The sequence below is a fragment of the Siphateles boraxobius genome, unplaced genomic scaffold, assembly GCF_051911475.1.
Source record: "Siphateles boraxobius isolate OS27281-9 unplaced genomic scaffold, OSU_SipBor_1 10, whole genome shotgun sequence".
In the NCBI taxonomy this organism is placed as follows: domain Eukaryota; kingdom Metazoa; phylum Chordata; class Actinopteri; order Cypriniformes; family Leuciscidae; genus Siphateles; species Siphateles boraxobius.
The window spans coordinates 1,054,593-1,080,000 of NW_027508700.1; the positions used below are offsets into that span (position 1 = coordinate 1,054,593).

Here is a 25,408-nt window from a genome sequence, read left to right on the forward strand (position 1 = left end):
TAAGTTACCCCCAACACTGATTGTAACCCTTGAAGGACAAGACAAGGGAGGCTTCGTTTCTGAACTTATTATCGGAACGCAAGAATCATTATTTCCATGTTAATTAACTGATAATAAATTGACTTTAGTGATACTCTAGTACAATTTACACAAATGTAAAGAGAAACCAAATGATACAAAAAAAAAATACAGAGTCAGTGATGATCACATTTACCAGCATAACCTTTAATTTAACCCTTCAAATCTGAGAAAATTAAAGAAATCCCTGAATACTGCACCAGAATCCATACTTTAGTGATTATGAAAATATAGACAATTTCAGCAAAACCACCAGAAATACTTCTTGTTTTTTTTATAACAGTGTTTCTCTCATAAAGTCCAAATGTGCTGCTGAGAATCAGAGGAACATCTTCATTGATCGCTCACGTCTGTAATGACAATCAATATTAATCACCAGAACATGAAATATGAGCTGGACGTGTTCTTGAGCGGTTTTGTGAGATTCTGCCATGATCTCGGTCTGTCACTCATCAGGAAGCCTCGCACTTCCCTTCCTGTCCTCCTGACGCTTCCTGCTGCAGTCTATGAAGCTCCGCCCCCAGCCGGGACACTGACCCCACCCCACTGCCTGACTCCTCCCAGGGGGCGTGGCTAGTGTGCTGCAGAACAAACCGCAGCAGGTTGGGAACCGTCATGGGTGTGTTTTCTGGAAACTTGACACTCATCTGCTTCCTGCGGTAGACATTAACGAGTGTGAGAATATTTACAGCGTACGGAAAAGAGTTTTACACTTTATGATGGGGTTTTTGAACCTGTGTCGGGGGAAGAGCAGCACGGAGGGCAGATGATCCACCATAAACTCCCAGGGCAGATCATTACGGCCAACATTCACTCTGAAAACAACAAGAACAGTAATAAACGCACATGATTATTACTGTGGAGCAACTGTAGTGCTGAATATACGGTCATGTGAGCTAATGTGAAGTGTTTGCAGGTGCAGTTCCACACCTGGCCACCGTGAGGGTGCCGTTTCCCTGGAACAGACGGGCCAGTTGAAGAAACACATGATTGAGAAGCGAACAGAAGCCGCACCAGGGCGAATAATACAACAGCAGCACGTCCTGATGAGAAGATCACAGAGAAAATATCACAGTTATTGTCTGTTGTGTGGATGCTAATATAGTCATCGTTCTTAACGCTAATATAGTCATCGTTCTTGGTGTGGACGCTAATATAGTCATCGTTCTTGGTGTGGACGCTAATATAGTCATCGTTCTTGGTGTGGATGCTAATATAGTCATCGTTCTTAACGCTAATATAGTCATCGTTCTTAACGCTAATATAGTCATCGTTCTTGGTGTGGATGCTAATATAGTCATCGTTCTTAACGCTAATATAGTCATCGTTCTTGGTGTGGACGCTAATATAGTCATCGTTCTTGGTGTGGACGCTAATATAGTCATCGTTCTTGGTGTGGTTGCTAATATAGTCATCGTTCTTGGTGTGGACGCTAATATAGTCATCGTTCTTGGTGTGGACGCTAATATAGTCATCGTTCTTGGTGTGGACGCTAATATATTCATCGTTCTTGGTGTGGATGCTAATATAGTCATCGTTCTTAACGCTAATATAGTCATCGTTCTTGGTGTGGACGCTAATATAGTCATCGTTCTTGGTGTGGACGCTAATATAGTCATCGTTCTTGGTGTGGATGCTAATACAGTCATCGTACTTTGTGTGGACCCTAATATAGTCATCGTTCTTGGTGTGAACGCTAATATAGTCATCGTTCTTGGTGTGGACGCTAATATAGTCATCGTTCTTTGTGTGGACGCTAATATAGTCATCGTTCTTGGTGTGGACGCTAATGTAGTCATCGTTCTTGGTGTGGACGCTAATATAGTCATCGTTCTTGGTGTGGACGCTAATATAGTCATCGTTCTTGGTGTGGACGCTAATATAGTCATCGTTCTTTGTGTGGACGCTAATATAGTCATCGTTCTTGGTGTGGACGCTAATATAGTCATCGTTCTTTGTGTGGACGCTAATATAGTCATCGTTCTTTGTGTGGACGCTAATATAGTCATCGTTCTTGGTGTGGACGCTAATATAGTCATCGTTCTTTGTGTGGACGCTAATATAGTCATCGTTCTTGGTGTGGACGCTAATGTAGTCATCGTTCTTGGTGTGGACGCTAATATAGTCATCGTTCTTTGTGTGGACGCTAATATAGTCATCGTTCTTGGTGTGGACGCTAATGTAGTCATCGTTCTTGGTGTGGACGCTAATATAGTCATCGTTCTTGGTGTGGACGCTAATATAGTCATCGTTCTTGGTGTGGACGCTAATATAGTCATCGTTCTTTGTGTGGACGCTAATATAGTCATCGTTCTTGGTGTGGACGCTAATATAGTCATCGTTCTTTGTGTGGACGCTAATATAGTCATCGTTCTAGGTGTGGACGCTAATATAGTCATCGTTCTTGGTGTGGATGCTAATATAGTCATCGTTCTTGGTGTGGACGCTAATATAGTCATCGTTCTTGGTGTGGACGCTAATATAGTCATCGTTCTTGGTGTGGACGCTAATATAGTCATCGTTCTTGGTGTGGACGCTAATATAGTCATCGTTCTTGGTGTGGACGCTAATATAGTCATCGTTCTTGGTGTGGACGCTAATATAGTCATCGTATCGTTCTTGGTGTGGACGCAAATATAGTCATCGTTCTTGGTGTGGACGCTAATATAGTCATCGTTCTTGGTGTGGTTGCTAATATAGTCATCGTTCTTTGTGTGGACGCTAATATAGTCATCGTTCTTGGTGTGGTTGCTAATATAGTCATCGTTCTTGGTGTGGACGCTAATATAGTCATCGTTCTTGGTGTGGACGCTAATATAGTCATCGTTCTTGGTGTGGACGCTAATGTATTCATCGTTCCTGGTGTGGACGCTAATATAGTCATCGTATAGTTCTTGGTGTGGACGCTAATATAGTCATCGTTATTGATGTGAACGCTAATATAGTCATCGTTATTGATGTGAACGCTAATATAGTCATCGTTATTGATGTGAACGCTAATATAGTCATCGTTTTTGGTGTGGTTGCTAATATAGTAATCGTTCTTGGTGTGGACGCTAATATAGTCATCGTTATTGATGTGGACGCTAATGTAGTCATCGTTCTTGGTGTGGACGCTAATATAGTCATCGTATAGTTCTTGGTGTGGACGCTAATATAGTCATCGTTCTTGGTGTGGACGCAAATATAGTCATCGTTCTTTATGTGGTTGCTATTATAGTCATCGTTCTTGGTGAGGACGCTAATATAGTCATCGTTATTGATGTGAACGCTAATATAGTCATCGTTTTTGGTGTTTATGCTAATATAGTCATCGATCTTGGTTTGGACGCTAATATAGTCATCGATCTTGGTGTGGACGCAAATATAGTCATCGTTCTTGGTGTGGATGTTAATATAGTCATCGTTCTTGGTGTGGACGCTAATATAGTCATCGTTCTTGGTGTGGACGCTAATATAGTCATCGTTCTTGGTGTGGACGCTAATATAGTCATCGTTCTTGGTGTGGACGCTAATATAGTCATCGTTCTTGGTGTGGACGCTAATATAGTCATCGTTCTTGGTGTGGGCGCTAATATAGTCATCGTTCTTTGTGTGGACGCTAATATAGTCATCGATATTGATGTGGACGCTAATATAGTCATCGTTCTTGGTGTGAACGCTAATATAGTCATCGTTATTGGTGTGGGCGCTAATATAGTCATCGTTCTTTGTGTGGACGCTAATATAGTCATCGATCTTGGTTTGGACGCTAATATAGTCATCGATCTTGGTGTGGACGCAAATATAGTCATCGTTCTTGGTGTGGATGTTAATATAGTCATCGTTCTTGGTGTGGACGCTAATATAGTCATCGTTCTTGGTGTGGACGCTAATATAGTCATCGTTATTGGTGTGGGCGCTAATATAGTCATCGTTCTTGGTGTGGACGCTAATATAGTCATCGTTCTTGGTGTGGGCGCTAATATAGTCATCGTTCTTTGTGTGGACGCTAATATAGTCATCGATATTGATGTGGACGCTAATATAGTCATCGTTCTTGATGTGGACGCTAATATAGTCATCGTTATTGATGTGAACGCTAATATAGTCATCGTTCTTAGTGTGGACGCTAATATAGTCATCGTTCTTGGTGTGGACGCTAATATACAGGTCCTTATCAAAAAATTAGCATATTGTGATAAAGTTCATTATTTTCCATAATGTAATGATAAAAATTAAACTTTCATATATTTTAGATTCATTGCACACCAACTGAAATATTTCAGGTCTTTTATTGTTTTAATACTGATGATTTTGGCATACAGCTCATGAAAACCCAAAATTCCTGTCTCAAAAAATTAGCATATCATGAAAAGGGTCTCTAAACGAGCTATTAACCTAATCATCTGAATCAACTAATTAACTCTAAACACCTGCAAAAGATTCCTGAGGCTTTTAAAAACTCCCAGCCTGTTTCATTACTCAAAACCGCAATCATGGGTAAGACTGCCGACCTGACTGCTGTCCAGAAGGCCATCATTGACACCCTCAAACAAGAGGGTAAGACAGAAAGAAATTTCTGAACAAATAGGCTGTTCCCAGAGTGCTGTATCAAGGCACCTCAGTGGGAAGTCTGTGGGAAGGAAAAAGTGTGGCAAAAAACGCTGCACAACGAGAAGAGGTGACCGGACCCTGAGGAAGATTGTGGAGAAGGACCGATTCCAGACCTTGGGGGACCTGCGGAAGCAGTGGACTGAGTCTGGAGTAGAAACATCCAGAGCCACCTTGCACAGGCGTGTGCAGGAAATGGGCTACAGGTGCCGCATTCCCCAGGTCAAGCCACTTTTGAACCAGAAACAGCGGCAGAAGCGCCTGACCTGGGCTACAGAGAAGCAGCACTGGACTGTTGCTCAGTGGTCCAAAGTACTTTTTTCAGATGAAAGCAAATTTTGCATGTCATTCGGAAATCAAGGTGCCAGAGTCTGGAGGAAGACTGGGGAGAAGGAAATGCCAAAATGCCTGAAGTCCAGTGTCAAGTACCCACAGTCAGTGATGGTCTGGGGTGCCATGTCAGCTGCTGGTGTTGGTCCACTGTGTTTTATCAAGGGCAGGGTCAATGCAGCTAGCTATCAGGAGATTTTGGAGCACTTCATGCTTCCATCTGCTGAAAAGCTTTATGGAGATGAAGATTTCATTTTTCAGCACGGCCTGGCACCTGCTCACAGTGCCAAAACCACTGGTAAATGGTTTACTGACCATGGTATTACTGTGCTCAATTGGCCTGCCAACTCTCCTGACCTGAACCCCATAGAGAATCTGTGGGATATTGTGAAGAGAAAGTTGAGAGACGCAAGACCCAACACTCTGGATGAGCTTAAGGCCGCTATCGAAGCATCCTGGGCCTCCATAACACCTCAGCAGTGCCACAGGCTGATTGCCTCCATGCCACGCCACATTGAAGCAGTCATTTCTGCAAAAGGATTCCCGACCAAGTATTGACTATTGTGTGCATAACTGAACATAATTATTTGAAGGTTGACTTTTTTTTTTTTGTATTAAAAACACTTCTTTTATTGGTCGGATGAAATATGCTAATTTTTTGAGACAGGAATTTTGGGTTTTCATGAGCTGTATGCCAAAATCATCAGTATTAAAACAATAAAAGACCTGAAATATTTCAGTTGGTGTGCAATGAATCTAAAATATATGAAAGTTTAATTTTTATCATTACATTATGGAAAATAAGGAACTTTATCACAATATGCTAATTTTTTGAGAAGGACCCGTAGTCATCGTTCTTGGTGTGAGCGCTAATATAGTCATCGTTCTTGGTGTGGACGCTAATATAGTCATCGTTCTTGGTGTGGGCGCTAATATAGTCATCGTTCTTGGTGTGGACGCTAATATAGTCATCGTTCTTGGTGTGAACGCTAATATAGTCATCGTTCTTGGTGTGGACGCTAATATAGTCATCGTTCTTGGTGTGGACGCTAATATAGTCATCGTTCTTGGTGTGGGCGCTAATATAGTCAACGTTCTTGGTGTGGGCGCTAATATAGTCATCGTTCTTGGTGTGGACGCTAATATAGTCATCGTTCTTGGTGTGGGCGCTAATATAGTCATCGTTCTTGGTGTGGACGCTAATATAGTCATCGTTCTTGGTGTGGGCGCTAATATAGTCATCGTTCTTGGTGTGGACGCTAATATAGTCATCGTTCTTGGTGTGGACGCTAATATAGTCATCGTTCTTGGTGTGAACGCTAATATAGTCATCGTTCTTGGTGTGGACGCTAATATAGTCATCGTTCTTGGTGTGGACGCTAATATAGTCATCGTTCTTGGTGTGGACGCTAATATAGTCATCGTTCTTGGTGTGAACGCTAATATAGTCATCGTTCTTGGTGTGAACGCTAATATAGTCATCGTTCTTGGTGTGGACGCTAATATAGTCATCGTTCTTGGTGTGGACGCTAATATAGTCATCGTTCTTGGTGTGGACGCTAATATAGTCATCGTTCTTGGTGTGGACGCTAATATAGTCATCGTTCTTGGTGTGAACGCTAATATAGTCATCGTTCTTGGTGTGGACGCTAATATAGTCATCGTTCTTGGTGTGGACGCTAATATAGTCATCGTTCTTGGTGTGGGCGCTAATATAGTCAACGTTCTTGGTGTGGGCGCTAATATAGTCATCGTTCTTGGTGTGGACGCTAATATAGTCATCGTTCTTGGTGTGGACGCTAATATAGTCATCGTTCTTGGTGTGGACGCTAATATAGTCATCGTTCTTGGTGTGAGCGCTAATATAGTCATCGTTCTTGGTGTGAGCGCTAATATAGTCATCGTTCTTGGTGTGGATGCTAATATAGTCATCGTTCTTGGTGTGGACGCTAATATAGTCATCGTTCTTGGTGTGGACGCTAATATAGTCATCGTTCTTGGTGTGGACGCTAATATAGTCATCGTTCTTGGTGTGGACGCTAATATAGTCATCGTTCTTGATGTGGACGCTAATATAGTCATCGTTCTTGGTGTGGACGCTAATATAGTCATCGTTCTTGGTGTGGACGCTAATATAGTCATCGTTCTTGGTGTGGACGCTAATATAGTCATCGTTCTTGGTGTGAACGCTAATATAGTCATCGTTCTTGGTGTGGACGCTAATATAGTCATCGTTCTTGGTGTGAACGCTAATATAGTCATCGTTCTTGGTGTGGACGCTAATATAGTCATCGTTCTTGATGTGGACGCTAATATAGTCATCGTTCTTGGTGTGGACGCTAATATAGTCATCGTTCTTGATGTGGACGCTAATATAGTCATCGTTCTTGGTGTGGACGCTAATATAGTCATCGTTCTTGGTGTGGACGCTAATATAGTCATCGTTCTTGATGTGGACGCTAATATAGTCATCGTTCTTGGTGTGGACGCTAATATAGTCATCGTTCTTGGTGTGGACGCTAATATAGTCATCGTTCTTGGTGTGAACGCTAATAAAGTCATTGTTCTTAGTGTGAACAGACCGTTATTCTAAATAATTAATTTACTTCGCTGTATCAGGCTGGTTTTGTGCTATATGTTCCCTGTACTCTCTTTAAGTTAATAAAAGCATTTAAAAGAAGAGCTGATCGCACCCTCTGGGAGTCCATGACGGTGTCCAGGAAGCTGTCTGATGTCACTTCCTGAATGAGAGACTCGGTGTGCTGATGTTGTTTGTGTCCCACCAGATGTCTGTGTAAAGGACTGAAGGAGACGCTGAAGTTCTGGATGAAATCTTCTGCTCCACACACAGAGAGAACAGCAATTATAACTGGTGCACTGTGACGTGTGTGTGTGTGTGTGTGTGTGTCCACAAGGATATAGTTAAACTTGAGATTCGTTTTGCTGGTCCTCACAAGGAAAACTGATTAATAAACATAATAAAATGGTGGGGGGGGGTTAATGTAAAAGTTTTGTGTGATGGGAGGGTTCTCAAGCTTTTTAGAGTGGCGTACGCCCTGAGGCTTTTAACATCCTCCTGCCTCCGCCTCTCTGCAGTCACAAGTTTTTCGGAAAGGGACAATATTTGCCCCCTTAAATCGATTTTTCCAGTGCATTTTTTACCTTTACAAAAAAATACTTCATAAAATAAATAATGCTTCAAATAAAAAAAAATTCAATAGAGAAATATGCAATGGTAATAAAACTAAGTGATGCTTTTAACTATTAAATTAAAACCGCCAGTAGGTGGCAGTCATTGTCTTTATGAGTGAGTTATCGAGTCATTCATTCATTCATTCAACGAAGCAAGTGACTATAATTATGAATGATTTGTTCAAAGCCGCAGATTCGTTCACAAACACTGCTGTGCACTGCAGTGGCTTTCGTTGGAGCTATTATTTTGTTGCAAAAAATACTGATCACTTAATTTGAATCCCTTTCGTTTGTTGAACTGTTGTATAAAATCAATGTCACAATCGTGACAATCGTGTGTATATCCGTATAATGTGATCTACATTAAACAGGAACTCACACAGGGTATGTTTTGTATCGAAGAGAGTTTGAATCTCTATGCACTGTCTGTCCTAATTTTAACTGGTGATGTGTGTGTGTGTGAGAGAGAGTTAATGTGTGCGAGTTTGAGTATGTGTGTACCTAGTGAGTCGGTGTGCTTGAGCACGTAGTGCGTCTCGTCTCTGAGGTTGATGATGGTGATGAAGGGCCGGCCGCTGTGATTGGTCGCCCCGAGTCTCTGTGCCAATGTCCAGTGCAGTGCGGCGTCCAGCATGTAGAAGCGCAGCGTGTTGTTGGTTCGGCACTGAAGGCCAGTGACGGAGCCAGTGACGGAGCCAGTGACGGAGCCAGTGACGGAGCCAGTGACGGAGCCAGTGACGGAGCCAGTGACGGAGCCAGTGACGGAGCCAGTGACGGAGTCAGTGACGGGCCTCGGGACGCTCCTGCAACACACACTGATCCGGCCGGACGGACTGTACGAGCCCTGGACGCTCCAGCAGGCGGCGCTGGAGAGCTGGACGTGCTCCACACACACACCCAGAGCCCAGCAGTGAGAGACACACAGCTCACACACACTCGCTTCAGCGCCGGACGCCAGCAGGGACTGACAGCAGCGCGGGACGGGAGACACACCGCCCTCAGAGCCGCAGGAGTGATAACGCAACGCCACATCAGTCACCTGACACACACAGAACACACCGCTCATGTGATCCTCACACACAAACATTTCACTGACACACATCTGCTAGAACAATGACATAAACACTGCAAGCGAACTTCATGAAGGACAGATCAGCGCTTATGAGGCAGCAGATGAAGTTCGAGTTGAGTTCAAGTTTTAGTCTTCTTTAGGTTTTAGTTCTATAGGCAGGTTTTGGCTTCATCTGACGCATTTATGCATTCAGAAACATCTAGATCAGTAGTTCCCATCCAGGGCGCAAGGGGTGGGTGATATCCGGGGATAAATCGGTCTCGGGGGAAAATTCATAAGTCGACAGCATTGCTGAGTATTTTCTGCTTAAAACTGCAGTGAACCAAAGACAGTCTCAAAAACACGCTTTGAAATCGCTGGTGTTTCTGACGTCACAAACTACCTTGTAACCAATCAGATCAACGTGTGATCGTCAACGAGTGGATCTCTGAGTGAGTGAGTGGAGGCGGGGCTCATTTGCATATTCAATGCAGTGGAGGCGGGCTCATTTGCATTTTAAAATATTCTGGAGGATTATTAAAAATTGAAAAACTAAAATAACAGGGTTGGAAAAGTCATCAGTCCCCTGATTTAATAATCCATAGAGCCACATTTTTCTTTAATAACAGACATTAACTGTGTCAATAAACCATAAACTGTGACATATTATACCACACAATTCGCAGGTTTTACTCAAACGTGTGGATTTACTTGGCAGCATCCATTTTCCCTTCAATCCTGCCCAGTTTCCAGGGTGTAATGTGACAAAAGATGAAGACTTTCTATAGGCACTGTGCATTAGGGAGGCGGGACTTCCGCATCGGTGTCATTAATTGGTCTGTCACCTGACACGTGATATAGTTGGTGCTTCCAGGATTGGTCACGCCTGAGGCGATTCCCATAGTGAGACACTGAACTAATGTTTGAAAGAGAAGCAATAATGAGTTTGTGTCTCATGATAATGAGAAACTTTCCCGTAATGATGACTTAGTTTCTGATAATAATAACGAGCAACTTTCTCGTAATAATGAGAAACTCTCATAATCAAAATTACAATAAACAATATTTTTAACACAAGTGTGAGTATCCATAATTTCCTGATCTTTAAGAAAATACATAGCCTGGCATACCAGACACACATCAAGATGTTGGGTCTGTGAACTCACCATTGGCAGGGCTCAATCTGAGGCGCGGATAAACGCTTGTCTTTCAAATTCCCTCTGCACACAACAGGACAGCGCTACGACCAACCAGAGCAACGAAGAAGGAGAAGTAGTCAGAGCGACGGAGTCAGAGTCAGAGCAAAGCCGTTCTTTGTTCTTGTTTCAAAGGAAAGTTTGGCCCAGAGTCGCGGCCAAAGCCGAGTCGAAAGACCGCTGTTCGCCAGCTTCATCTGGTTTTCAAGTAGCAGTGAACCGTCGCAACTCTGTCGTCATTATGTCAAGCCCGCCTGCCGACTCTATACACGATCTGATTGGCCTGACCAGTCTTTGGTTTTTCCAGCTCGAAAGTTAACGGCGAGTTGCTCGACTACACCGAATGCAAAATAATTTTTGCTGCCGCTAGGGTGCGTCTAGATTTCTAGGCTAGAAAATACACATATTTTATAAAAACATTGTTAAACTGTAAAAACGATAAACCATTCAAACCTAAAGAACATGAATGGCGTTCTTGTGTTAGCGGCGTGTACCTGGTTAAGCAGCTGATTGGCTGAGAGGGGATTGTGTGGGAGGAAGGTGAGGAGGGCGGGGCCTTTCAGTAGCTCCGCCTCCAGAGAGTAACTCTTGGCTCCCGTTGGCTGAATCCATTGGACGACGCTCTCTCTGTTCTCGAACACCCAATCACAGACGGCCTGAGCAGTGAAGTTCCTCTGCGCTCGCGGGAACACCTGCGTTCAGAAACATATTTCACTGAGTGTGTCATCAGAACGAGTGTGTGTGATCATGAACTCACCAGCGAGCTGTTCAAACGCCGGTGTAAATACACACTTTCATCCTCTCTGAGTGACAAGCCCTCTGCCACCGCCTGATTGGTCACCACAGCGAAGCGCACCGCCCCCTGATGATCTGGCCAATGAGAAGGCAGTGTGTCAGGGCTCCGGTTGAGCATGAGTGATGTGTGTGTGATGTGTGTGTGATGGTGACAGTACCTCGTCTGAGCGCGTGCAGAGCTGAGAACAAGAAGCTGATGTAACCGGCCGGCTGAGGAGACGAGTTAAACTGGAAATATCCCACCACACCTTGCTGGAGCACACACACACACACACACACACACACACACACACACACACACACACACACACACACATATTATATAGTTCTTTTTTTATTAGAGATCCACCGATACCAATTTTCTTGTCTGATTCCGATTTCCAATGTTTTGTACGAGTGGCTGCCGATACCGATCTTAGCAGATCACGATGATCTTTCTGAGAACTGTAATTGTGTTTGCGTGTTGCGTGTGTTGCGTGTGTTGCGTGTGTTGTGTGTGTTTGCGTGTTAGCATATACAAACAAAAATCTACTTTTCTTCAACGCAAAGAAAAAAGTCAGTAATAAAATAAGAGAAAATAAACAGATTCTAAACAACAACACAAATAAATGCAATAGAATAAAGTGTGTGTGTGTACCTGCTGGTGTGTAAGGAAGGTGTGTGTGTGTGTGTGCGCGTGTGTCTGCTTGTGTGTGTGTGTTCCTGCTGGTGTGTGAGGAAGGTGTGCAGGGCTCTGCTGGTGGGCAGGAGTGTGTGTGTGTGTGTGTGTGTGTACCTGCTGGTGTGTGAGGAAGGTGTGCAGGGCTCTGCTGGTGGGCAGGAGTGTGTGTGTGTGTGTGTTTGTGTGTGTGAGTGTGAGCAAGGTGTGCAGGGCTCTGCTGGTGGACAGGAGTGTTTGTGTGTGTGTGTTTGTGTGTGTGTGTGTTTGTTTTTGTGATTTGTGAGGACACAAATGTGTATAATGACATGGGTATTACACTGGTATTACAACTTGAACGTGATTTATGAGGACTTATGAGGATTAAAAATGTAAAAATGCAGAATGTCTCCTGTGATGGGTAGGTTTAGGGATAGGGGCAGTGTGTGTGTGTGTGATGGGTAGGTTTAGGGATAGGGGCAGTGTGTGTGTGTGTGTGTGTGTGTGTGTGTGTGTGTGTGATGGGTAGGTTTAGGGATGGGGGCAGTGTGTGTGTGTCTAAGTGTGTGTGTGTGATGGGTAGGTTTAGGGATAGGGGCAGTGTGTGTGTGTGTGTGTGTGTGTGTGTGTGTGTGTGTGTGTGAGTGTGATGGGTAGGTTTAGGGATGGGGGTAGTGTGTGTGTGTCTAAGTGTGTGTGTGATGGGTAGGTTTAGGGATAGGGGCAGTGTGTGTGTCTAAGTGTGTGTGTGTGATGGGCAGGTTTAGGGATAAGGGCAGTGTGTGTGTGTCTAAGTGTGTGTGTGTGATGGGCAGGTTTAGGGATGGGGGCAGTGTGTGTGTGTCTAAGTGTGTGTGTGTGATGGGTAGGTTTAGGGATGGGGCAGTGTGTGTGTGTCTAAGTGTGTGTGTGTGATGGGCAGGTTTAGGGATAGGGGCAGTGTGTGTGTGTCTAAGTGTGTGTGTGTGATGGGCAGGTTTAGGGATAAGGGCAGTGTTTGTGTGTGTCTAAGTGTGTGTGTGTGATGGGCAGGTTTAGGGATGGGGGCAGTGTGTGTGTGTCTAAGTGTGTGTGTGTGATGGGCAGGTTTAGGGATAGGGGCAGTGTGTGTGTGTGTCTAAGTGTGTGTGTGTGATGGGCAGGTTTAGGGATAGGGGCAGTGTGTGTGTGTCTAAGTGTGTGTGTGTGATGGGCAGGTTTAGGGATAGGGGCAGTGTGTGTGTGTGTCTAAGTGTGTGTGTGTGATGGGTAGGTTTAGGGATAGGGGCAGTGTGTGTGTGTCTAAGTGTGTGTGTGTGATGGGCAGGTTTAGGGATAGGGGCAGTGTGTGTGTGTGTCTAAGTGTGTGTGTGTGATGGGCAGGTTTAGGGATAGGGGCAGTGTGTGTGTCTAAGTGTATGTGTGTGATGGGTAGGTTTAGGGATAGGGGCAGTGTGTGTGTGTGTGTGTGATGGGCAGGTTTAGGGATAGGGGCAGTGTGTGTGTGTGATGGGCAGGTTTAGGGATAGGGGCAGTGTGTGTGTGTGTGTGTGATGGGCAGGTTTAGGGATAGGGGCAGTGTGTGTGTGTCTAAGTGTGTGTGTGTGATGGGTAGGTTTAGGGATAGGGGCAGTGTGTGTGTGTGTCTAAGTGTGTGTGTGTGATGGGCAGGTTTAGGGATAGGGGCAGTGTGTGTGTGTGTCTAAGTGTGTGTGTGTGATGGGCAGGTTTAGGGATGGGGCAGTGTGTGTGTGTGTCTAAGTGTGTGTGTGTGATGGGCAGGTTTGGGGATAGGGGCAGTGTGTGTGTGTCTAAGTGTGTGTGTGTGATGGGCAGGTTTAGGGATAGGGGCAGTGTGTGTGTGTGTCTAAGTGTGCGTGTGTGATGGGCAGGTTTAGGGATAGGGGCAGTGTGTGTGTGTGTCTAAGTGTGTGTGTGTGATGGGCAGGTTTAGGGATAGGGGCAGTGTGTGTGTGTGTCTAAGTGTGTGTGTGTGATGGGCAGGTTTAGGGATAGGGGCAGTGTGTGTGTGTCTAAGTGTGTGTGTGTGATGGGCAGGTTTAGGGATAGGGGCAGTGTGTGTGTGTCGAAGTGTGTGTGTGTGTGTGATGGGTAGGTTTAGGGATAGGGGCAGTGTGTGTGTGTCTAAGTGTGTGTGTGTGATGGGTAGGTTTAGGGATAGGGGCAGTGTGTGTGTGTCTAAGTGTGTGTGTGTGATGGGCAGGTTTAGGGATAGGGGCAGTGTGTGTGTGTGTCTAAGTGTGTGTGTGTGATGGGTAGGTTTAGGGATGGGGCAGTGTGTGTGTGTCTAAGTGTGTGTGTGTGATGGGTAGGTTTAGGGATGGGGCAGTGTGTGTGTGTCTAAGTGTGTGTGTGTGATGGGCAGGTTTAGGGATAGGGGCAGTGTGTGTGTGTGTCTAAGTGTGTGTGTGTGATGGGCAGGTTTAGGGATAGGGGCAGTGTGTGTGTGTCTAAGTGTGTGTGTGTGATGGGTAGGTTTAGGGATGGGGCAGTGTGTGTGTGTCTAAGTGTGTGTGTGTGATGGGTAGGTTTAGGGATGGGGCAGTGTGTGTGTGTCTAAGTGTGTGTGTGTGATGGGTAGGTTTAGGGATGGGGCAGTGTGTGTGTGTCTAAGTGTGTGTGTGTGATGGGCAGGTTTAGGGATAGGGGCAGTGTGTGTGTGTGTGTCTAAGTGTGTGTGTGTGATGGGCAGGTTTAGGGATAGGGGCAGTGTGTGTGTGTCCAAGTGTGTGTGTGTGATGGGTAGGTTTAGGGATGGGGCAGTGTGTGTGTGTCTAAGTGTGTGTGTGTGATGGGCAGGTTTAGGGATAGGGGCAGTGTGTGTGTGTCTAAGTGTGTGTGTGTGATGGGTAGGTTTAGGGATGGGGCAGTGTAAGGGGATAGAATATACAGTTTGTCCAGTATAAAAACCATTACGCCTATGGAATGTCCTCACAAATCACAAAAACAAACATGTGTGTGTACCTGCTGGTGTGTGAGGAAGGTGTGCAGGGCTCTGCTGGTGGACAGGAGTGTGTGTGTGTGTGTGTTTGTGTGTGTGTGTGTGTGTGTGTTTGTGTGTGTGTGTGTGTGTGTGTGTGTGAGGAAGGTGTGCAGGGCTCTGCTGGTGGGCAGGAGTGTGTGTGTTTGTGTGTGTGTGTGTGTGTGTGTGTGTGTGAGGAAGGTGTGCAGGGCTCTGCTGGTGGGCAGGAGTGTGTGTGTGTGTGTGTGTGTGTGTGTGTGTGTGTGTGTGTGTGTGTGTACCTGCTGGTGTGTGAGGAAGGTGTGCAGGGCTCTGCTGGTGGACAGGAGTGTGTGTGTGTGTGTTTGTTTGTGTGTGTGTGTGTGTGTGTGTGTGTGAGGAAGGTGTGCAGGGCTCTGCTGGTGGACAGGAGTGTGTGTGTGTGTGTGTGTGTTTGTGTGTGTGTGTGTGTGTGTGTGAGGAAGGTGTGCAGGGCTCTGCTGGTGGGCAGGAGTGTGTGTGTGTGTGTGTGTGTGCGTGTGTGTGTGTGTGTGTGTGTACCTGCTGGTGTGTGAGGAAGGTGTGCAGGGCTCTGCTGGTGGACAGGTATGTTAGTGGAGTAGAAACCCTCAGAATGAAGCTCTCCAGATACTCAGACTGAACCGGACCTCTGTACTCGATCGGACCAAACCTGTGTGCGCGCGCACACACACACACACACACACACACACACACACACACACACACACACACACACACACACACACACACACACACACACACCCATTAGTGATGTGCGGGTCGTCTCATAACCCGCGGGTCGGGTTGGGAAAGAAATTGTCACTTTATTTGCGGGGCGGGTCATTAAATGTTTTTATTTTTTTTCAAATCCATGTATGTTGCGTGCAATTTCCAGCCTATATTTGGGAATATCTATTTTCGTATTTTATTAGGTTCAGCGTTACAATACGGATAAGGTTACAATACGAAGGCCGTAGCACTGTAACTTGCATGTGTTCCCAAACCTTTGGCGTTACGTGACATGTCATGAAAGCGGCGCGTCAAGCAGCTCCGCCGCCAGCGGGACGATGTTTCCAAGCACTTTCCGGCTGAAATAAAGGCTGTTTCCATGTACATTACAAGCCCTAGTATGTCTATTTAATGGTTGCGGGTGCAGGGCGGGCTGTAAAAATAGATACAAAGGTGCGGGGCGGCCCAAATAATTTCATAAAAGCGGGACCCGTGGGTTGGAAAAAAAAGCAGACCCGCGCATCACTAACGGCCATTTTGTGTGTTTATGATGCTGAAATCATGCTCACGTCACTGTAAGTGTGTGTTTACCTCGAGTAGTACAGATGAATGACTGGATACTGGAAGAAGCTCTTCTGCTTCCTGCAATTGCCCTGATGCCACCAGCAGTTCACGGCGAGAAACTGCACCTGCACACACAGGAAACGCATCATCACACACAGGAAACGCATCATCACACACAGGAAACGCATAATCACACACAGGAAACGCACCATCACACACAGGAAACGCATCATCACACACAGGAAATGCATCATCACACACAGGAAACGCACCATCTCACACAGGAAACGCATCATCACACACAGGAAACGCATCATCACACACAGGAAACGCATCATCTCACACAGGAAACGCATCATCACACACAGGAAACGCATCATCAAGCATCATCTCACACAGGAAACGCACCATCTCACACAGGAAACGCACCATCTCACACAGGAAACGCATAATCTCACACAGGAAACGCATCATCTCACACAGGAAGCATCTCACACAGGAAGCATCTCACACAGGAAACGCACCATCTCACACAGGAAACGCACCATCTCACACAGGAAACGCATCATCTCACACAGGAAACGCATCATCTCACACAGGAAACGCATCATCACACACAGGAAACGCATCATCAAGCATCATCTCACACAGGAAACGCACCATCTCACACAGGAAACGCACCATCTCACACAGGAAACGCATAATCTCACACAGGAAACGCATAATCTCACACAGGAAACGCATCATCTCACACAGGAAGCATCTCACACAGGAAGCATCTCACACAGGAAACGCACCATCTCACACAGGAAACGCACCATCTCACACAGGAAACGCATCATCTCACACAGGAAACGCATCATCTCACACAGGAAACGCATCATCTCACACAGGAAACGCATCATCACGCATCATCTCACACAGGAAACGCATCATCTCACACAGGAAACGCACCATCTCACACAGGAAACGCACCATCTCACACAGGAAATGCACCATCTCACACAGGAAACGCACCATCTCACACAGGAAACGCATCATCTCACACAGGAAACGCATCATCTCACACAGGAAACGCATCATCTCACACAGGAAACGCATAATCTCACACATGAAACGCACCATCTCACACAGGAAACGCATAATCTCACACAGGAAACGCATAATCTCACACAGGAAACGCATAATCTCACACAGGAAACGCATCATCTCACACAGGAAACGCATCATCTCACACAGGAAACGCATCATCTCACACAGGAAACGCATCATCACGCATCATCTCACACAGGAAACGCATCATCGCACACAGGAAACGCATCATCTCACACAGGAAACGCATCATCGCACACAGGAAACTAGGGCTGCACGATTTGGGGAAAATGTCGTTTTGCGATTATTGAGGTCAATATTGCGATTGCAATATAATTAACAAATGGTTTCATGAGTCAAACTTGCTTGGTTCTAAAGCAAAATGCACACACAGATTAGTGATAATTCTGAAATGTGTATTTCTTAACTCAAACTAGCAACAACAACTAAATGATTGATAACACCTATAATGATCAATAAGCCATTGATGTCTGGATAAAAATGATTCATCGCCATCGCGATATGAACATGCGCAACGAACACAACGCAAAACACTGCCTGAAACGATGAATAAGGGAAAAAAGTGAATTAGATGCGCTAAGCATTCACACGTTTAACCCATCACGTGTAGCCCTAGACATGATTGGTGCATTCATGCTATTTGGCCAATCAGATGAAGCCCCAGGAAGTGTCAGCTACGCTCAGATTGATTGGTGTCTATTTAGTGGCGACACTGTGTCGTTAGCAAATACGATGGCGGAGGAAGAAGAGAAGAGTGAGCAGAATGTGGCTGACGAAGACCTTGTGGTGAAAAACAACAGCACTTCAGCATTCAGGAGAGATGACGTGTGACAAACACATGCCGAACACGACCAACCTCCATCACCAATCATAAACACCTACACGAACAATTCAAAACTAGCCGAACAACAAAACCACAAACATCGAGTAGTGTTGAAGATTTTATTATTAAGAAAATAAGTAATTTAGCCATATAAGAAGACATAATTATTTCCTCTCTGAGGATTTGTGTGTGACACCAGAAGCCTGTAAACAGACCCTGAATGTTGATCCAACAGAAAGTTCTATTCTGAGAAGTCACACGGTACAAGACCTTTACCCAAAACTATCTATAGGGTGTGTTACCTTCTTTGGAAGATGATGTATAATAACTCGGGAACGGAACGGCGTTCGGCTTTATTTGATGGAAAATAAAGTCTAATTATTTCTGGCATCAAAGATCTCTGCGAAGTTATTTCCAGAACGATAGAAACCACGACAGTAGCACATCTAAAATTGCCATCACTACAACAACAGTCAATCTCAGAGTTTTGCGAGTGTGACTCCTTATGACAAAACATCCAAACCCACAGAGGAATCACAGAGGCCGTAACTCATCATGTGGCGAAGGACATGATGCCTATAAACAGTGACTAAAGACGGTTTTGTGAGCCTGATAACCAAATTGGACGAAGACACCAGATTCCATCACAGACTTATTTTTCCCAAGTCGCCATTCCAAACATGTGTGATGCATACAGGAGACCATAGGCACTCAGTCAAGTTAACACTACGCTTGCATCTCGACATTGTGAACGCCACAGAACTCAACCAGCCTCAGCTTTGGCCGTAGGCTGCAAGTGTAGATGATACATGCTTTACATGCTACTATTGCAAGTATTATTTTATTACCCGAACAACAGACCATATTAGTCATTGAGATGATTATGCCTGGTTAATTACATAATTACATTTTTGTCAATTGTATTAAGTTGAAATAAACAATAGCAAACACTGAGCACTTGTAAAATGAAGAATATTAACTGAAGTTGTATTTCCGCACTGCATATATGCAGTAATATACTGACTAATATGGTCAGCTCTGAAGTATCCAACAGGGCCAGTGCCTATCAGGGGTGGAACGGTACACAGAAGTCACGGTTCGGCACGAGTTCGGTACAATGGAGGGAAAAGCAAAAAAAAAAATGCAAAAGGCAAATTTTTTTTTTTCATCTCTCAGGCTGTACCACCTAGTGTATTACTACATTTCTCAGAGAGAGAGAGAGAGAGAGAGAGAGACTGAGAGTGTGTGCGTGTAAGTGAGTGACCTAATATTGAAGCTTGTTGGTTTAATGAATTGTAACTGACTGGGAAACTGAAGTTTTCGTCCTCTAACTCTTGTGGGTCGCCACACTCGCCCTTAGTGCTGCTATCTCTGACCCACTCGCTGACCTTCGTCGACCTGACAGATAACTGCCAAAGGCGGGGCTACAGATTATGTGTCCCTAAAGAACCCGCGTATGTAACAGTAGTTCCGCATTACATTAATTAACCGTGTATTCTCCGTGTAAATTCATGCACCGAACCGAATACATGTACCGTTCCACCCCTAGTCCCTACCTGAATAATCAATGTGCGAGAATTGTAGTTAATTATGCAGCCTCTGAAATATTACTTCATTACAATAATTAAATAATGAATTGGCTACAATGATTACCGGTAGTTTGAATAGTTTGTAACAATTTATTTCATATGCTGTTAAGGATGACAGCCGCATTGACCGTGCCGCTGGGCTCTGCAGAAATTGGTGGGACATTTTCCCCACAGCTGGAAGCAGAAGATGGCACTGGAAAACAGGAGCACAACAGGAGCACAACCTCCCCGAGCGCTCACTCATCTCAGAATGAGCAACTACGTGCAGCTCAAGGCAAAAGATGATCGAGAGGGTCTTAGAGCCGATGTCCCATCGCCAGGCCGGAAAACACGGCCTCCGGCTCCCTCCTGGCAGGACCTGGATGTACTGAGTCTGTAAACCTGGCATTACACCCTCTGCAGGAATTTACTGATGCTCTTTCCAGGGAAATCTATGTCAGTGTTTCATACGCGTTTCATTTTAAAGACATCGGTTCTTGCAGAAAAGGAAGATGACAGATTTAACCAAGTCCATTAAAGTGAAAATCCTGGATTACATGAATACAAAGTATGATGAGCCAGCAACACAAGAACTTCTGGACATCGCATCCTTCATGGACCCCTGGTTCAAGGTCACCTACATCAGCAGGGAAAAAGTTGAGGACATCAGGAGCAGGATCATGTCAGAAATGAAAGACAGAAGGAGGGACACCGTCTGAGAACACAGAGGCCCAGACCCGAAGAAAAACACAAAGCCATCATTGGGCGGTTTGCTCAGAACAAACCCAAGCCCCACTCCAACAGCATCGTTCATGCACCTGGAGCAAGCTGAACGTAACAGCGTGTTCTCCTCCACCATTCACAGTGAAGCAGACCTTCGGCCTGGAGGAAACTGCACCGCGTCACCTACCCTAAGCTGACCAACCTTCCTCAGACGTGTCTTTGTGTACCGGCGACTAGTTCACCCTCAGAGAGGCTCTTCCGCACTTCAAGAGATGTGGTCACATGTCCAGTACATGTCTGAAACCTAGCAAAGTTAACATGCTGGTTTTCTTGGCCAAGAACTTGCCCTAAAGTCATAACCAAGGCAGTAACTTGATAGAAAAAAAAGTTTTTTTTGCTGGTTTTATGAGCCCTTAAGGATTGTAGTGAGAGCCATTACAGTTCTTTTAAATGGACATTTTTAATTTCTTTTTATTTAATTATAAAAGTTGTTTTCCCCACATGCGTTTTATTCAAAGAGAGATGTTTTTGTTGAGTTTACTAGAAAATATTTTAAAAGGAGCAGGGGAAATTGAACGTTAAGTTCTTATAGTTATAATGCCTAATTTATGTGCAATTTGTTCAATAAAAGCATGTCTAAAATGATCTATTTGATTTCTTTATCCAGTGGGAATAGACTATTCAGTGTTTAGGTTCTATGTTCGCAGAACCGATTAAAGCACTAAGACAAAGCACATTCACATCTCAATATTTATCGCGAGTCATATCATCATCGCAATATTGAACAATGTTATCGCACATCGCAGCTTTTCCTCATATCGTGCAGCCTTACAGGAAATGCATCATCGCAGACAGGAAATGCATCATCACACACAGGAAACTGCAGCACATTCCTCTGTTCTTCATTACTGACTGTTACGCAATGCAAGACGTGTGTGAGAAATTCACACGTAATAATTCAATACAGGAGTGTACTACATACTAGAGATGCACCGATATGAACATTTGGGCCGATGCCGATAACTTTATCATGAGAAGCCGATAAACGATATGTGGACGATAAATCTAAATCCAAATATTGATATATCTTATAGAGATTATATATAGAGACTGATTACAAAAACTAAAGTCTCACCATTAAAAGCACACAAGTATAATGTTCTCATTATAATTTTATGTAGCCTATATGACATTACATTTTGCACTGAACTGTATTTTTTTTTTTAAAGTGATTCCAATCATATTTCAAGCTATTCAAAACCATCACGTTGAACAGTGCGCATCTGAAGTGTCTCAACTGAAGGAAATAATACATTATTTATCGACTTTACGGTGGCCGATATATCGTGCATCACTAGTTTATATGACCGTAAGCTGAAGGCGTCTCACCTGTGCCGCGAGCCGCAGCGCCACCTGCTGGAGGACCGGTCGTGCAGTGACGCAGTGAGCGCACCAGGGGGCGTAGTAGAACAGCACTGACACATCAGCCTCCGCCCGCAGGACATCCGCCTCCTCCAGCTGACCCAGGAACAGATCCCGCACCGGCCCGTCCGCGGGGAAGAAGCGGCCCGGAGCCCGAGCCAACGCCACCACCGGCTTCTCCCGACTGACACACACACACACACACACACACACACACACACACACACACAGACACAGACACACACACACACACACAGACAGTCAGCTGTTTTATTAATAATAATCATACATGTTTCTTGAGCATCAAATCATCATATTATAGTGATTTCTGAAGGATCATGTGACACTGAAGACTGGAGTAATGATGCTGAAAATTCAGCTTTGATCACAGGAATAAATTACACTTTACTATATATTCACATAGAAAACAGATGATTTACATAATAATAATAATAATATTTCACTGTTTTTACTGTATTTCTGATCATATTTATTTTCCTAACCCTTACCTGGAGTCTCCAGAAGAGCATGTGTCGGGATCTCAGAGCCGTGGGTTCGGGAAATGAGCTCCTCTTAATATGAAGCACAAGCTGAAGTAGTAATATACACGAATTTTACTGTATTTACTACTTCAGCTTGTGCTTCATATTAAGAGGAGCTCATTTCCCGAACCCACGGCTCTGCGATCCCGACACATGCTCTTCTGGAGACTCCAGGGTTCCTGACGCTCCACCTTCAGTATTCTGCAGGTCACGTGTGTAATGTACACAAAGTTTCCTGTTAAATGCATAGATTGTTTATATTGTCATATATGTCCATACACCTGGTATGACTGCCTAACTGAAGTGCGAGTGCCTTCCCCTTTAAAGGGATAGTTCATCAATAGTTGAAATAAAGTCGTTATTTTTGTTTGTTTTTGCGCACAAAAAGTATTCTCGTCGCTTGATAAACTTAAGATTGAGCCACTGTAGTCACTTGGACTATTTTAACGATGTCTTTAATAACTTTTCGGGGAACAAGTGTCAATCCCTTAGAAGCCTATGGAGGAGTGATCCAGCTCTCAGATTTAATCACAAATATCTTAATTCGTGTTCTGAAGATGAACGAAGGTCTTACGGGGTTGAACAACATGAGGGAGAGTAATTACTGACAGAATTTACATTTTTGGGTGAACTATCCCTTTAACTGTGGTGATGACATCATGAGTCGATATCACTTCCTGTCCTGTCTCCTCCTCTTTGCATTAGTGATGCTCTGGAGAGCTGAGCTTGTTTTGGGCTCCTGATCATCTTTTTTAATCTTAATTTTGATTGTTGCTTTGATGTCTATATTTTCAATGGTCTTAACTGCAGTTCCTAGTTTTGCATTCTCACAGGCATTTCATACTATTTGACTTTTCAGTCGGAGTTCAATCTCTTTTTTGGCTAATTTTATCTGTAAAATAAATCGTTATATATATATATATATGTGTGTGTGTGTGTGTGTGTACGCTTAATAATATATTTAGCCATTTTTTATTTCCAGCCTTCATTGACAATTATATATCACTTATACATGATTAAATACAACATTAATAGTAGTTATTAAGATTAAGATGGTTTGGAATTGGTAAAATGTGCTTGGAAAAAAAGATCAGAAAATCAACGTGATTCCATCAAGTGTTTTAAATCTAGGTTGAAGAACTCTCTCTTCTCTGCTGCTTTTAACTGTTTCTAGGTATATGTGGTTTTATTTAGTGTTTTGTTTTTTGTTTTAAGGTGTATTTGTCTATTATGTTAGGGCTGGGCGATATATCGCATGACATTGTTATGCGCATCTCGTCAGTAAAGCCGGTTCCTTGATTAGTAGTAAATCACCTTTACCTTTGCTTTCAGATGGAAGATATGATGCAGATATGAGTGTTACATTAACACTCAAGAGTGTTAAAGTTAATATGATAATTAAGGGATTAATTTAGTGATGATTCAGCATTATTGAAGACATCTGATGATAACAAGCAGAATCACTGAAGGAGAAAATCTAAAATTGTAAGCCACCGTTATGGTGATCAGTGTTTGCTTTAGTTGGGCTCTTAAACCTTATACATTCTCTTTAAATTTGTTTTTCTGCTGTTATTTTTTTATAACAGTCAAATGAACAAAGAAAAGTGTGATCTGGTAGTGTTGGTTATGTTTTGGCATAATCATGCTGTGATATGAAAATGAAACTTATTGAGATAACTTGTTAGCAACAGCTTTGTGATTCTACAGCATATATGATTATCAGTATTTTTCTTATAATCCAAAATATTTAATAAATATTGTTCTGATCAAAACACTTTCAGATGAATTTATTTAGAAACACAGACATCAATAATCATCCTGTGAATCTCAACAATGGTGACAATAATAAAGCATGTTGCAGTGGCTGCCACCAATCACAACTCATTAATGGCTCCCATCATGCATTGCGATATGAATAAATTATGATCTGAATTGTCTATGTAATTTACTTTTCCTAATTGAATATTCTGCTCGTCACCATTGACGAGATGCATAGACTGAATCTTGACGTCTGTGTGTGCCTAAAAGAAAGATTTTTTTAAAACAACTTTTAAGAAATCCTTTATATTATATCCAAAATTCTGGATATTTATGCAGAATCAGTTATGCTGTAACCAACAGCATAAAACTCAAACATAAAGTTCAAATGATGATTGTCATAATATAACCAACACCATTAGATCACTTTTTTCTTTGTTTATCTGGCAGTTATAACTCAGATACAACAGCCAAAAAAAAATCTAAAGTTAATAATATAAGCTTCAAGAGCCCAACTAAAGCAAACACTGATCACCATAACGGTGGCTTACAATTTTAGATTTTCTCCTTCAGTGATTCTGCTTTAGGTGTCTTCAATAATGCTCAATCAATCACTTAATTATCTCATTAACTTTAACACTCTTGAGTATGGACTCATATACACTCCCAGGAGTGTTAATTGAGGTTTTGCTGTGTACAAAGAGCCGTAGTTCACTGACAAGCTGAGCCATATCGCATTAGTTATGGCTGGCGATACGTCCGCGATATTGATGCGATATAGCTCAGCTTGTCAGTGAACTACGGCTCTGTGTAGTTAATGCCGCTCCATCTGAAAGCAGGTGAAGGTGATTTACTACTAATCAAGGAACCGGCTTTACTGACGAGATGCGCATAACAATGTGATGCGATATATCGCCCAGCCCAACTATATGTGTTGTACAGCTGGGTCTGTAAGGGAAACTTGGGCCAACTCGTGTTGTTTTTGTGCTTTAATATGATTTGATTGATTGAATATCATTCCATGTGGTAATTATTACTGTAAATTTATGTTGTGTATTATTGTATATTTACCCGCAGGAGAGAGTTATAGGCAGGATAAGAGCACAGGTGACAGTATATGATATTATAGTCATATTCTACAGTATATTTACCCGCAGGAGAGTGTTATAGGCAGGATAAGAGCACAGGTGACAGTATATGATATTATACTCATATTCTACAGTATATTTACCCGCAGGAGAGTGTTATAGGCAGGATAAGAGCACAGGTGACAGTATATGATATTATACTCATATTCTACAGTATATTTACCCGCAGGTGAGTGTTATAGGC

At 43.6% G+C, this 25,408-nt stretch overlaps 1 protein-coding gene across 2 annotated transcripts in view; it reads right to left on the bottom strand.

Moving 5' to 3' along the window:
- Positions 1-204: 204 nt before the first annotated feature.
- txndc11 (thioredoxin domain containing 11) overlaps positions 205-25,408 on the bottom strand; it is a 25,465-nt gene continuing 261 nt past the window's right edge. The window contains exons 1-12 of one of the 2 annotated variants that reach the window (XM_077238141.1): positions 25,388-25,408; positions 21,744-21,960; positions 16,155-16,252; positions 15,375-15,504; positions 11,394-11,487; positions 11,198-11,310; positions 10,935-11,132; positions 8,695-9,232; positions 7,695-7,837; positions 1,009-1,121; positions 813-893; positions 205-732 (exon numbers count right to left, since the gene is read on the bottom strand). The exon at positions 25,388-25,408 is cut by the window's right edge and continues 261 nt beyond it. In XM_077238141.1, coding sequence (XP_077094256.1) covers positions 531-732; positions 813-893; positions 1,009-1,121; positions 7,695-7,837; positions 8,695-9,232; positions 10,935-11,132; positions 11,198-11,310; positions 11,394-11,487; positions 15,375-15,504; positions 16,155-16,252; positions 21,744-21,960; positions 25,388-25,408 — 1,948 coding nt within the window. In that variant the 3' untranslated portion in view covers positions 205-530. The remainder of the gene's footprint in view (positions 733-812; positions 894-1,008; positions 1,122-7,694; positions 7,838-8,694; positions 9,233-10,934; positions 11,133-11,197; positions 11,311-11,393; positions 11,488-15,374; positions 15,505-16,154; positions 16,253-21,743; positions 21,961-25,387) is intronic. The other variant, XM_077238147.1, reaches the window with a different exon arrangement.